We start from the raw sequence: 12301 nt of genomic DNA, 5'->3' as shown, positions 1-12301 counted from the left end.
CTCTTGGACCTGCAAACTGCTACTGTTGGACAGCTGTAAACTAATCCAATAAATTCCCTTTTAATACAATTCATTCCATCAGTTCTGTTCCTCTAGAGAACTCTGACTAATACACATCTGAAATGCCTAAATATTTATATGACCTTTCCAGAGTATGTGGAGGATACAATTTGTGATCAATAAGCTCGAAAGGGTAATGTTCCTGAAAAATAAATAATTACAAAGTTATTGGCTATAATCCCCCACATCTATAAAGATGTGCAAAGAAAACCTCCCTCCACTTGGAGCAATGCTCTACCTCCAAGAAGTTATACCATCTGAATGAGCACTGTCCTCTGAAAATACAAGCCAATCCCATCTTCCTCCCAAGCAGTGGCTCCTGAAGATTGGGCCTCTCAATGTTCTCTCATAGGAGGAAGGGAGTCACCCTCCCTTGAGGTCCCAGCCATTCTCTCCTGTATCTCCCAGTCAGCTGTACATAATTCTGCCCATACTATGTGTGGCGTCATGATCTTAGGAGGTACTAATGTATATAGTGTGTGGAAGGGGAGACACTGTCTATACAGCTTTGGAGAACTCATCATACAAGCTGGGGTAAGTAAGCTATCTTGGTGATTGAGCTGCATTGGGGGCACCCACACTCCTATAGGGAAATCCTCATGCATGCTATGCTGTGTAAGTAAAACCCATTCATCTCACTGGCTCATCAAATTGAGCTTTGATAGAGTCATACTTTGCTCAGTCACTGGTGCCCTACCTGGACAGTCCTCCCCAGGAAAAGTGCCCCAAACACTAGGAACCCAGCTAGTCAGAGCAGTTCTGCTCCATCCTATTCCCTCCCGTACGTTGGCAGTGGGATGCCTCTAGATTTGGTTGGGGTTGGTCTACCCTCTATAACATGGTCTCTACATGGAATGAAGTGAATGAAAACATCAGCCAATTAAGAAAAATAAAGAGAGGCTGGAAGAGTGGTTTAGTGGTTAAGGCACTTGCCTGCAAAAACAAAGGACCTAGGTTCAATTCCCCAGGACCCAAAACAGCCAGATGCACAAGGTGGCACATGCATCTGGAGTTCACTTGCAGTCGCTGTAGACCCTGGTATACCCAAATTCTCCCCCCTCCCACCCCTTTTCTCTTTCTCTCTGCCTCTTTCTCTCTCTCTCTCAGATATATAAACAAACAAACTACATTAGAAAAAGAAAAGAAAACCTTAAAGCAAGGGAAGCTCGAGTTAGAATACTGAACATGGAGAGTTAACTAATGTAGACAAGCAGTTCAGAGTTTTTTAGGCCTTTAAGTCCTATTTTAGAAAACCCTCAAAATAAAGAGCAAAAACTTAAAAGATGTATTCACAGACAAACTTCCTGATGGGTCGCCTGTATTGTCTGAGTTGGCAGAACTTTCAGTTTGGAAGCACATGAACTGATGTAAGGCAGACATGAGCGATAGTTACTCAGCTGAATACAGAGCCCTCTATTGAGCCACACAGGATCCACAGCAACATCCTCCCGAGTGCACAGAGTACAGGCTTTTAGCCACACTGCCCAGCTAGTGTGAGAGAATTTGGACTGAAGGAGAACAAGAGAAAGCAAAGGCCTGGGCATGAGTGTGTGGACAAAGTAGAGGTCATCCTAGGAGTGGCTAGGCATGAACGTTATGCAGGTAACCGGCCTCAACTTGTATCCTGGCTCCCTCACCCTCTGAGCTACTTGGAGTAAATTGCTTAATCCTCCCAAGCTTTGGTCTGTCCTTCTATAAATTGGAAAACTACCAGGAGATCAAAAGAATAAGTCTTTTTTTTTTTTTTTTTTTTTTGAGGTAAGGTTTCACTCCAGCCCAGGCTGACCTGGAATTCACAATGTAGTCACAGGGTGGCCTTGAACGCATGGCAATCCTCCCATCTCTGCCTCTCAAGTGCTGGGATTAAAGGCGTGCACCACCACACCTGGCCAAAAAAAAAAAAAAAAAAAAAAAAAACCGCAAGAAGTCTTGAAAGAGCTTACACTTGGCTTTGCTATTGGAACTCCAGTAAGTGGGGTTACTGCTGATGAGAAATGGGGCTTCTCTTCATCTTCTATCAACATTCATTGGCTCATTGGTACCTCAGTGTTTCATTGAAGTGAAAAAAATTCCTATACTAAATTTGCAATAGCCTGAAGCTATACATTGTGACAGGAATCATAATTTATAACCTATGACACTGCTGTTCAGTTGAAACCATCCAATTAATAAGAAAGGTTTGGGGCCGGAGAGATGGCTTAGAGGTTCAGCGCTTGCCTGTGAAGCCTAAGGACCCTGGTTCGAGGCTCGATTCCCCAGGATCCACGTTAGCCAGATGCACAAGGAGGTGCACATGTCTGGAGTTCGTTTGCAGTGGCTGGAGGACCTGGCACACCCATTCTCCCTCTCTCTCTCTCTCTCTCTCTCTCTGTCTCTCCCTCCCTCCCTCCCTCCCTCCCGCCTTCTCTCAGTTGCTCTCAAGTAAATAAATAAAAATAAACAAACAAAAAAAAGAAAGGTTTGGAATAATAAAAAGTACATCTTTTGGGCTGGAGAGATGGTTTAGCCATTAAGGTGCTTGCCAACAAAGCCAAAGGACCCAGGTTCGATTCCCCAGGACCCACATAAGCCAGATGCACAAGGTGGCAAATGCATTTAGAGTTCATTTGCAGTGGCTGGATGCCCTGGTATGCCTACTCTTTTTCTCTCTCTCTCCTTCTCTCTCTCTCAATTTCTCCCTCTCTGCCTCTTTCTCTCTCAAATAAATAAATAACAACAATTTATTTAAAAAAAAAAAGAAAGTTCATCTTTTTAAAATGCCTTCTGTACTATTTTTATCCTAAGGAAAGAAATTTAGCTTTGATGCCTATAAATGATCAGGAACCAAAGTTTCGCTCAAAATATTATAAAACTAACCAACTCCCTTATGGTTAAACTTTTTATGATTCAGATTTCACTTTCCAGAAGAATGTGGCCACATTGCAAACTACTAGCTTTGAAATAATTGACAAAAGTAACAAGTAGTGCCCCTCAATGATCACAGTGACTTCCCTATAAAACAACTCAACACTATTTCGGAGAAGAACTTCCTATGACTCCTTAACACCATATTAAACATGAAACACTGGCTTCCAAATAAAGCCTGCCTTGTAAGTAAACATGTGACCAAACTTCAAGAACCAAAATAAATTGGGCAGATCAGTAAACATTTAGTTTGTGGGTTGGGAAAAAATTGAGTTCACCTTAAACCACCTCTCCAAGATGCTGTAGGAATCATCCTTTTCTGTCGTCGCTCTTCATGCAAAAAGCAGCCAGTCCAATTTGTCACTGTGTTTATCATGATCATGAGTCTGTCAGGAAGAGGGGCTGACACAGAAAAGGCTTCCTGCTGCAAGCACAAAATCAATTCTGGTTCTGGACTAGTGAACTTGCCCGTGGGCTTGAGTAAATTTTTAAACAAAGCTGAAACGAGATTTCATGCCACTTCTATATAACACTAGGGTTGGAAGAGGGTTGACATCTGTCTGTGAATCTCTGTGACGCAGTCACATGACGAGAGACCGTATGTGTCAGCACCTACCTCATCAGCGATGGAAGCACACTCTTCACTGAATTTTCTAGATACCTAAAATTAATTCCTTCTGAGGCGAACATTATGAAGGTTGTTCTAAAATCAAATCAAAAATGAAATTCAATGAAAACGAACGGTTCGATGCCAACACAGTATTAGTGAATACATCATAACAACATTGGCACGGTGCAATGGATTCTTAAATACAACTTGATGTGTTAGCCTTTCTTCTCACGAGCACAAGCAGTCAGCTGCCCCTTCTTACATCATGAGAAGGCAGGGTAAGATTCAGATGTGCCAAAATGGAGGGGAAAAAAAAATATTCCTGGCAGAAAGGATGCAAAGCACAGAAATAGAATAGCCCTAACCAGGCATTGAAAATGGCACATGATTTAATTAAGATGGAGCTGAGGCCACGTGATGGACAGCAATAGACACTAGGCTGGAATAAAACTGAACCTCTCCACCTTCAACTCAGCATGACTCAGAGTCAGGGCCAGCTTCATGAGCATGTGACCAGTGCAGTCACAGGGGGAGGGGTGGTGCTCCTTGAGTCTTCAAACTGCCCTGTGTGAAAGTCTTAATTTTATTTCCGAATCTGCGCTTTGCACGTAAAGTCCACAGGGACCATGAAGTGTAAACCTGGAGCTTGGAGCCTTGGCTCCACATGTATTCCCCTCACCCTGTCTGCATAGGGCTGGGTCCCAACCACCTGATCTTGCTCCCTGGTGTCCCCGGGGCTCCACCCAGTCTCCTTCTCTCTGACTTGCCCTGAAACCAGGCAGGGCAACCTGGTCTTATCAGTGGAGGAAGAGGCCCATAAGCCACATCTGGTATCCCTATTTGCTCCAAGATGGGATCCCCATGGGAGCAGGGGAACGTGTGGTCCACACTCAGGGTGGAACAAGGCTCGGATCATCTCCTGGCAGAGCTGGTGTACCAGGGCACACGCAGCAGGCAACTCAGCAGGGGCTTCTCCCCCACCAGAGAACAACTACCAAATTGTTCCCAGCCAGGAAGCTGCTGTGGTTTACATAAAAGACTTTTGGGCCAGAGGTGGTGGTGCAACCCTTTAATCCCAGCACTCAGGAGGCAGAGGTAGGAGGATCGCCTTGAGTTTGAGGCCACCCTGAGATACATAGTGAATTCCAGGTCAGCCTGGGCTAGAGCAAGACCTCAAAAAAAAAAAAAAAGAAAAACTAAACCAAACAAACAAAAAACACTTTGGAGATATGAAGAGATTGACTTCACAACCCTACCAATATTTTGTTTGTTTTGGTTTGGTTTGGATTTCAAGGTAGGCTCTTGCTCTATCCCTGGCTGACCTGGAATTCATTATGTAGTCTCAGTCTGGCCTCAAACTCACAGCAATCCTCCTACATATGCCTGAGATGAAAAGCATGCAACCACCATGCCCTGCAATTAACCCCCACCATTTTGCTCTAAGCTCCACATATTACAGTTAGTCCTACCTTGAATTTTTTTTTTCCCATTAATCCAGTTCCTCTGCTTCGTTATTCAAGGTTGGTTTGTTAGTAGTTGGTTGGTTGTTTTTGCAGTGTTGGTAATCGAACTTAGGGCCTAATGCATGTTAGACAAGCACTCAACCATTAAGTCCTGTTTGTTTCTGGGTTTGTTTGTTTGTTTGTTGTGTGTGTGTGTGTGTGTGTTTTGCCTTTTTTTTTTTTTTTTTGGTTTGTCGTGGAAGGTCGCACTCTAGCCCAGGTTGACCTGGAATTCTGTGTAGTTTCAGGGTGGCCTAGAACTCACAACAATTCTTCTACCTCTACCTCCCAAGTGCTGGGATTAAAGGTGTGTACCACCACACCCACTTTGTTTTCCTTTGAGACAAGTTCTCACTTTGTGGTAGCCCAGGCTGGCCTCAGACTCACTATGTAACCTAGGTTTCCCTGGAACTTGTAGCAATCTTCTTGCCTCAGCCCACAGTGGGTTTAATACAGACATAAGCCACCATCATCCAACTCTCTCCCTGGTTCTTTATTTGGTGGGGTGTAGGGGCTTGAGGTAGGGTTTTGCTTTAGCCGAAGCTGACCTGGAATTCACTATGTAGTTTCAGGCTGGTCTTGAACTCAAAGCAATCCTCCTACTTCTGCCGGGATTAAAGGCATGCGCCACCACACCTAGCTCTCTGGTTCTTTTTTTATTGTTTATTTATTTATTTGAGAGCAACAGACAGAAAGAGGCAAACAGACACAGAGAGAGAGAATGGGTGCGCCAGGACCTCCAGCCACTGCAAACGAACTCCAGACGCTTGTGCCCCCTTGTGCATCTGGCTAACGTGGGTCCTGGGGAGTTGAGCTTCGAACCGGGATCCTTAGGTTCACAGGCAAGAGCTTAACCGCTAAGCCATCTCTCCAGCCCGCTCTGGTTCTTAATAAAGGCATCACCAGCCAGACGTGGTGGTGCATGCCTTTAGCCCCAGCACTATGGAGGCAGAGGTAGGAGGATGTTCATGAGCTTGAGGCCAGCTTGGGACTACAGAGTGAGTTCCAGGTCAGCCTGGGCTAGAGTGAGATCATACCTCAAAAACTTAAATAAATAAATAAAGGCTCACCCTTCATACTTGAGTCACCATTGATTTCCCTCCCTCCTAGCCCAAATCCACACCTGCAGGACATCACCCATCTTTTCTTCACTGCCACTGTCCCCGCTCTAGTTTAGTTATTCTGGCCCACCATCGTAAGAGGCTCCTAATTATTCCCCCACCTTCAAACCTTTCCCTGTTGATCCACCAAGTTACTGACGGATCATGCCAACAGGTTGGTAAGGGCTTCTTGTGACCTACTGTTGGCAGCAAACAACAGAGCCAGGTAGTCAAGGTCCTTTCTTCTCTGGTCCTCGCCTTACTTTTGGAAATTGCTGCTATAGTACACACAGTCCTCTGGCCAAATTCAAGTACACCAAGCTCTCAGATACACACTTCGCGCTTGGTTATCACTGGATACCTGCTGCAGCCATTTTGAAGTACCTGGCTCATGTCCCTCATCTCAAAATCGTCCCCGGCTGGGCAATGGAACCCTTTTTTACAGCTGGTATGACACCTCCTCTCTTCAGTCCTCCATCATGAGCTGAGTCACACCATGCCCGCACTCTTCTCTGAAAATGACACCATTTTGCCTTGCTGTTTTAGCGCAGTCCATGGTTCCCAAGGCAAGCACGTGGAGGACAAGAAGAAGGTCCCCGCACACCCGAACACTCCCAACTCAGGGCTTTGGATGTAATAGGACTTCAGTGCCTGCTTGTTGGACTTAATGAATAAATGAATCTGTTGTGTAAACAGATCAGGTCTTTGGAAAGCCTGCACACCTGGAACTCTTCCGCATCCCGCCCTTTCCTCCGCTCAGTTCACCTGACAAAACATCCGGCCGCTGTCCAGATCCAAGCCCTCCAAACGCCAGTGTCATCATTACCAAAACGAACGCAAATTCCCCTCGCACTTTTTATTAGTGCTCAAAGTGCTATCTCCTGGATGTTTAGAATATCTCAAAGAGAGCACTGTTATGTGAATGCTCTTATTTGCAACCTCTGGAGGGCAATTTATTCATTACTATATTAAAGCAGGTTGCTTAATAACTTATAACTGTCAGAGGGGAAAGAAGGGAAATTGCAATCACTATGCTAGATACTCAAAATGAGTGTGTTTCTTTCCTTGCAATTCTTTATTTTTCTCCCTATTTCAAGTCTGTACTCCAGGACTAATTAAGAAAAGTAATACAAATAATAAACAGAGGGAATGTTTTGGCTTGTAAACTTTTATTCAACTTTAGTATTTCATTACACGTTCTACTCTTGGGACTGGAGACATGGTTCAACAGTTAGGGTACTTGCCTGCAAAACCTAAGGACCCACGTTTGATTCCCCAGTACCCATGTAAAGCCAGATGCACAAAGTGGCAGCAGCTGGAAGCTCTGGTGCACTCATTCTGTCTTTCTTCTTTAAAAAAAAATTATATATATATATTTGACAGAGAAAGAGAGAGAGAGAATGGGCACACAAGGGCTTCCAGACACTGCAAATGAACTCCAGACGCATGAGCCCCCTTGTGCATCTGGCTAATGTGGGTCCTGGGGAATCGAAACTGGGTCCTTTGGCTTCGCATGCAAATGCCTTAACCGCTAAGCCATCCTCTAGCCCTCTCTTTCTTTTATCCCTCCCTCCCTTCCTCCCCCCCCCCCCCGCTCTCTCTCCTTGCAAATAAATAAATAAAAATATATTTTAAAAAAACATTCTGGGCCGGGCGTGGTGGCGCACGCCTTTAATCCCAGCACTCGGGAGGCAGAGGTAGGAGGATTGCCGAGAGTTCGAGGCCACCCTGAGACTACATAGTGAATTCCAGGTCAGCCTGAGCCAGAGTGAGACCCTACCTCGAAAAAACCAAAAAAAAAAAAAAAAAAAACATTCTACTTTTGACTTCCAAATGCCATGCTCATCATACATGTCTTCAATGCTGACCCCACTCATGTCACCCCCCCCCCCAGTGATTAAGACTGGTAACCTAATTATCAAATGATTAAAATCTGAAACTGTAATAAAATTTAATCTCCTGAAGAAAAAGATGTACACTAACTAAATCTAAGCAACACACATGTTTAAACTATTCAGGAAATCAGGAAAGATATTTTTACATAGAAATTTCAAGATGTTTGCATACACTATAAGGATTAAAACATCATAATGAAAGAGCATGCATTTGTAAGGTCATCAATTTTTATGAATAAAAATCTGTAATACTTGGAAAAAGAAAGGATGGGGGAAATGCTAGAACTGGGGAAATATGCAACGGCAATACAACTCTGGAAAAAGTTTCTATTCCATGATTTACCACAGAGCAAGGTATAGAACTTCTGATTGGCTAGAATGTGGTCAGCTGATAGCAACCACACTTAAGAGAAGCTTAAGTAGAAAGTGGAAGAAAAGCTCTTCCGCGCTCCTAGATCCTAAAGCTGTTTTTAAATATTTGATGTAAGGGTGGAACATAGCTGTAGGAATGATTGGTCTCATCACAATGTGCTGAGTGCACACTTCAGTCTAAGATAAGGAAGTAAATATGATTATCATCAACAGCTACCTCCTCTTATGTAATTACATTGGGTCATACTCTTTTTTTTTTTTTTTTTTTCTTTTGGTTTTTCGAGGCAGGGTCTCACTCTGGCTCAGGCTGACCTGGAATTCACTATGTAGTCTCAGGGTGGCCTTGAACTCACGGGCGATCCTCCTACCTCTGCCTCCCGAGTGCTGGGATTAAAGGCGTGCGCCACCACACCCGGCTTGGGTCATACTCTTTTAGAAGCTTTAATATACTATCTCATTTTATTTTCACAATAATAAATTTTGCCAGGTAGTCGCTGTTATTCCCATTGTGTGAATGGGAAATTGAGATTCTGGGAAATTACTTCTTCCTAGGGTCTCACTGTTAATGAGAGTAGTGTACTGAAATAAAGAAAAAAAACAGTAATTTTATCAAAAAAGAATAGGAGAGGTAAAATTTTAAAAAGCACAACAAGCTGAAAAAGCAAAAATATGTAAAAGCCAATGCTGAAAGAAAAAGCAATGCAACTTCTCCACTCAATGGACATGAAGTAACATCACCAACCATCTCAGTCTCCTAAAGCAATTTCCTCACGTGGCAGCATTGCTGCCCAGGGTGAGAAAACGGCAGCCTCCGCATACGAGAGGGCAACGTCACTTTACAAGATCTGCAGAGTCAAGGCAGTGCTCACAGGAAGCGATAACTGCTGAAAACCTGATTTGCTCTGTCCACAGCCACAATTCTAGGCTTCAGGAAGACACGATAACTGCCAAGAAAGCCAAAAAGAAACAGCAGTATGTGAACAATATTAAATAACAGCGAGGGGATGAAAGAGGACAATGGGAAAGAAAAGCTATATAAATAAGAAAAAAAAATCAATTGTAAATGGAAAAGAAAAGTAAAGATGACATAAAAAGATTGCAGCTCCAAGGTTGAATTAGTGACGTCCAAATAAAGAGAATTTTCACAGCCCGGACACGTAACTAGGGTGTGTACATAATAAGAAAGGAATTTGTGATTTTTTAAACAAGTATTATAGAGAACCTTCAATATATCAACTGTTAAATGTTTTCATTTCATCCCATGACTTTCAAGGACTGCAGAGATATTAATACTTGCTGGCAAGCACTAATAGGTTTCTGGGCCTTAATATATCAAAGTCTTCAAGAATAATGTAGCTAATCAATACAAAGGTTTAACAAAATATCATTTTCATAGGCATTCCTTAAGTTTTAAGAGTTACGTTGACAGATGTGTGAGTAAAAGAAAATATGATGCATGGGTTTAGTTTGAGCCAGTCAGCTTTCTACGTAAAATCGTAAACTTAAGGGTGAAATAGAGAAAAATTTACAGTGAGGCTTCTTGCAACCACTTTTGCTATTCTGATCAACAGCGACAAAACCCTGGAGAAACATGTATCTTTCTGAGGCAAGTAGTTGTCATCAAAGACTGTAAAACTTCCACAGGCTCAGAACTTTTAGGTTTTATGAGCCCTGAAGAAGTCTCACAGAAGGTAACATCCAGCCTCATCACTTTCACTGACTAGATACTGTAGCAATGAGAAGCGACTGGCTTTCAGATTGAGCATCCATTATCAAGTTCAAATCACTATGGAAATGAAGGGGCTAGAAAAACCAGACAACTGCATGTTGGGTTTCCTTTCCACTTGACACTAACATGTTTACCCTGCTGGTTGCCTTTGGAGCTGCTAAAAATGTGCATTTTTGTTTACTTTGCTGTTGGCACAAGCTGACTCAGAGAATGTTCTATTAGATCCTATAGAGAACTAGATCACAGAAACAACTCAAGTAGATGCCGACACACAACACGGGTCCCCTGACTTGCCTCCTGTCGTCCTTGTCTTTCCTACGTTAGAACTCGTGCAAATTTAAGCTAGAGAAGAGGTGGACAGCAGGAAGGGAGCTAGGCACATTTTTCCCTTTCCAACCTTACACCAGAGAATGAAAAAAAAGGGTTATGGTGTCCACACACACACACACATACACACACCTAAATATCAGGGACACAAACATCAGATTGACAAAGCAATTCGGGTGTAGACACTAACTGTGTCCACAAATACCTTCTAAACCTATACAGGGATGTTCTTAAAGACAGTAGCTTGAAAGGGAAACACGTGGTACTAACGACTGCTGTATGAAGTTCCCATAAACCACTGTGTTGGGGAAAGACCATTACCTCAAAAGATGGATGTAGCATTCTAACTAGTCTGAAGTGAAGAGAAAAGTCCTTAAACAACAAGACTGCATTGCAAAAAGGTCTAAATAAGATGTGTTTCGCCATGCCAAAGCGCTAGCACAGAAAGTCTGCTTCGCAAGCCAGCGGGACCGGGGACCAGGGACAAGACAAAGTCCTTACCTGGTAGGCATCTGGAATGTTGACGGTTTCTCCGTGTTCCCCGACGTAGCCAATGATGCCCTTGCCCCAGGGGACCTGCACCTCATTTGAGTTCTCCGTGCTGCTGCAGGGAAGCAGCGGGGTTCCCGCATGCACGTCAAAGAACTTGGAGACCAAACTCTTCTTGCCAGGGGCTGCCCCTTCCACGAGAAAGAGAGAGCAGCGGTCAGCGTCCACCATGAGGCAGACAAAGATGAGGATCTTGTAGCTCAGGCTGGTGAGGTCAAGGTCATTGGAGATGTCCTTGACGAGCTCCAGGAAGAACTGGCGCTCGTTGTGCTTTTTGAGGTGGCACTTGTAGTCGATGGCGGTCGGGGGATACTGAGGCAGGTTCACCCTGGATTCCAGCAGGGCGCTGAGAATGTGGGCCGTGGTGGGGGGTAGAGAGCTGGCCTTTCGGAGCAGTGCCCTCCTCCTTACACTACTCAAGGGCTCCTGGGCCCGGGAAGTCACCTGTTCATCGTACGTCCTGTTCACGTGGATGGCCTTGGAGCGGGCAAAACTCTTCCTCAGCTCTTTCTGCGACGCTCTCCGCTGCAGGTTCCCGTCGCCCCGGCTGCCACTGGCCCAGGCGGGACTCAGTGGAACCCCAGCTCCATCCGCAACCCCGGATGAGGGCTGGTTGTTGGCAGGGCCCGGTGGTCCAGCGGTACCCCCGGCGCCTCTGCCACCGCTGTGAGCCAAGATGCCAGCATCAGCTGGAGCGGGCCCTGGGCCTGAAGCCCCCGGACCCTGACTGCGCCTCTGCAGCCACTTGTCCACCAGCTCCTGCTTCCCCTTGCGCATCAAGTAGTCTTCCAGCAGCTCCGGGTGCCTGTCCAGGAAAGTTTCCACCTCTCCGAAGTCGAGGCGGGAGGCTGCCATCGTCGTGGGCGCCGGTAGTCTTGCCTTACTACTCTTGGAGCAAACGTCGACCTGCCCCTAGCTGTTTCTGAACATGTTTTTGCCACACTCCAGTGTCCCCAGCTCCGTGCCACCTCCCTGGCCGGGCGGCCGCAGGTTGTTGGGGGCAACGCCAATCCCAGCTGGGAGGGAGGTCGCGCAGTCCTCCGGCGGTTCAGAGTGGCTGGCACCCAGCCGCCACCCACCCAGCCCTGCTCCGCACAGGTGCCCGGCCGGACCCCGCGCGCCTGCCCCGGGCCACCCGCGCCGCCGCCGCCCACGCTCGGGGGCTGCTGCCGCCGCCGCTGGAACCGGGCTGTGCGGATCCCGGTGCGCGGGAGGTCGAGCGGGACACGCCCCGGGGTGAGGCTCGTAGCCTC

General features: G+C 45.6%; 1 protein-coding gene across 1 annotated transcript in view; it reads right to left on the bottom strand.

Annotated features, from left to right (window-relative positions):
• Positions 1–11903, bottom strand: part of Pde11a (phosphodiesterase 11A) — a 419014-nt gene extending 407111 nt beyond the window's left edge. The window contains exon 1 of the mRNA XM_045146663.1: positions 11001–11903. Within this exon, the coding sequence (XP_045002598.1) occupies positions 11001–11903 (903 nt within the window). The remainder of the gene's footprint in view (positions 1–11000) is intronic.
• Between the last annotated feature and the right edge of the window lie 398 nt (positions 11904–12301).

This window comes from Jaculus jaculus, chromosome 4 (genome assembly GCF_020740685.1).
Source record: "Jaculus jaculus isolate mJacJac1 chromosome 4, mJacJac1.mat.Y.cur, whole genome shotgun sequence".
In the NCBI taxonomy this organism is placed as follows: domain Eukaryota; kingdom Metazoa; phylum Chordata; class Mammalia; order Rodentia; family Dipodidae; genus Jaculus; species Jaculus jaculus.
The sequence above is the reverse complement of the archived record's forward strand: the minus strand, read 5'-3'. Positions and strand labels throughout refer to the sequence as shown.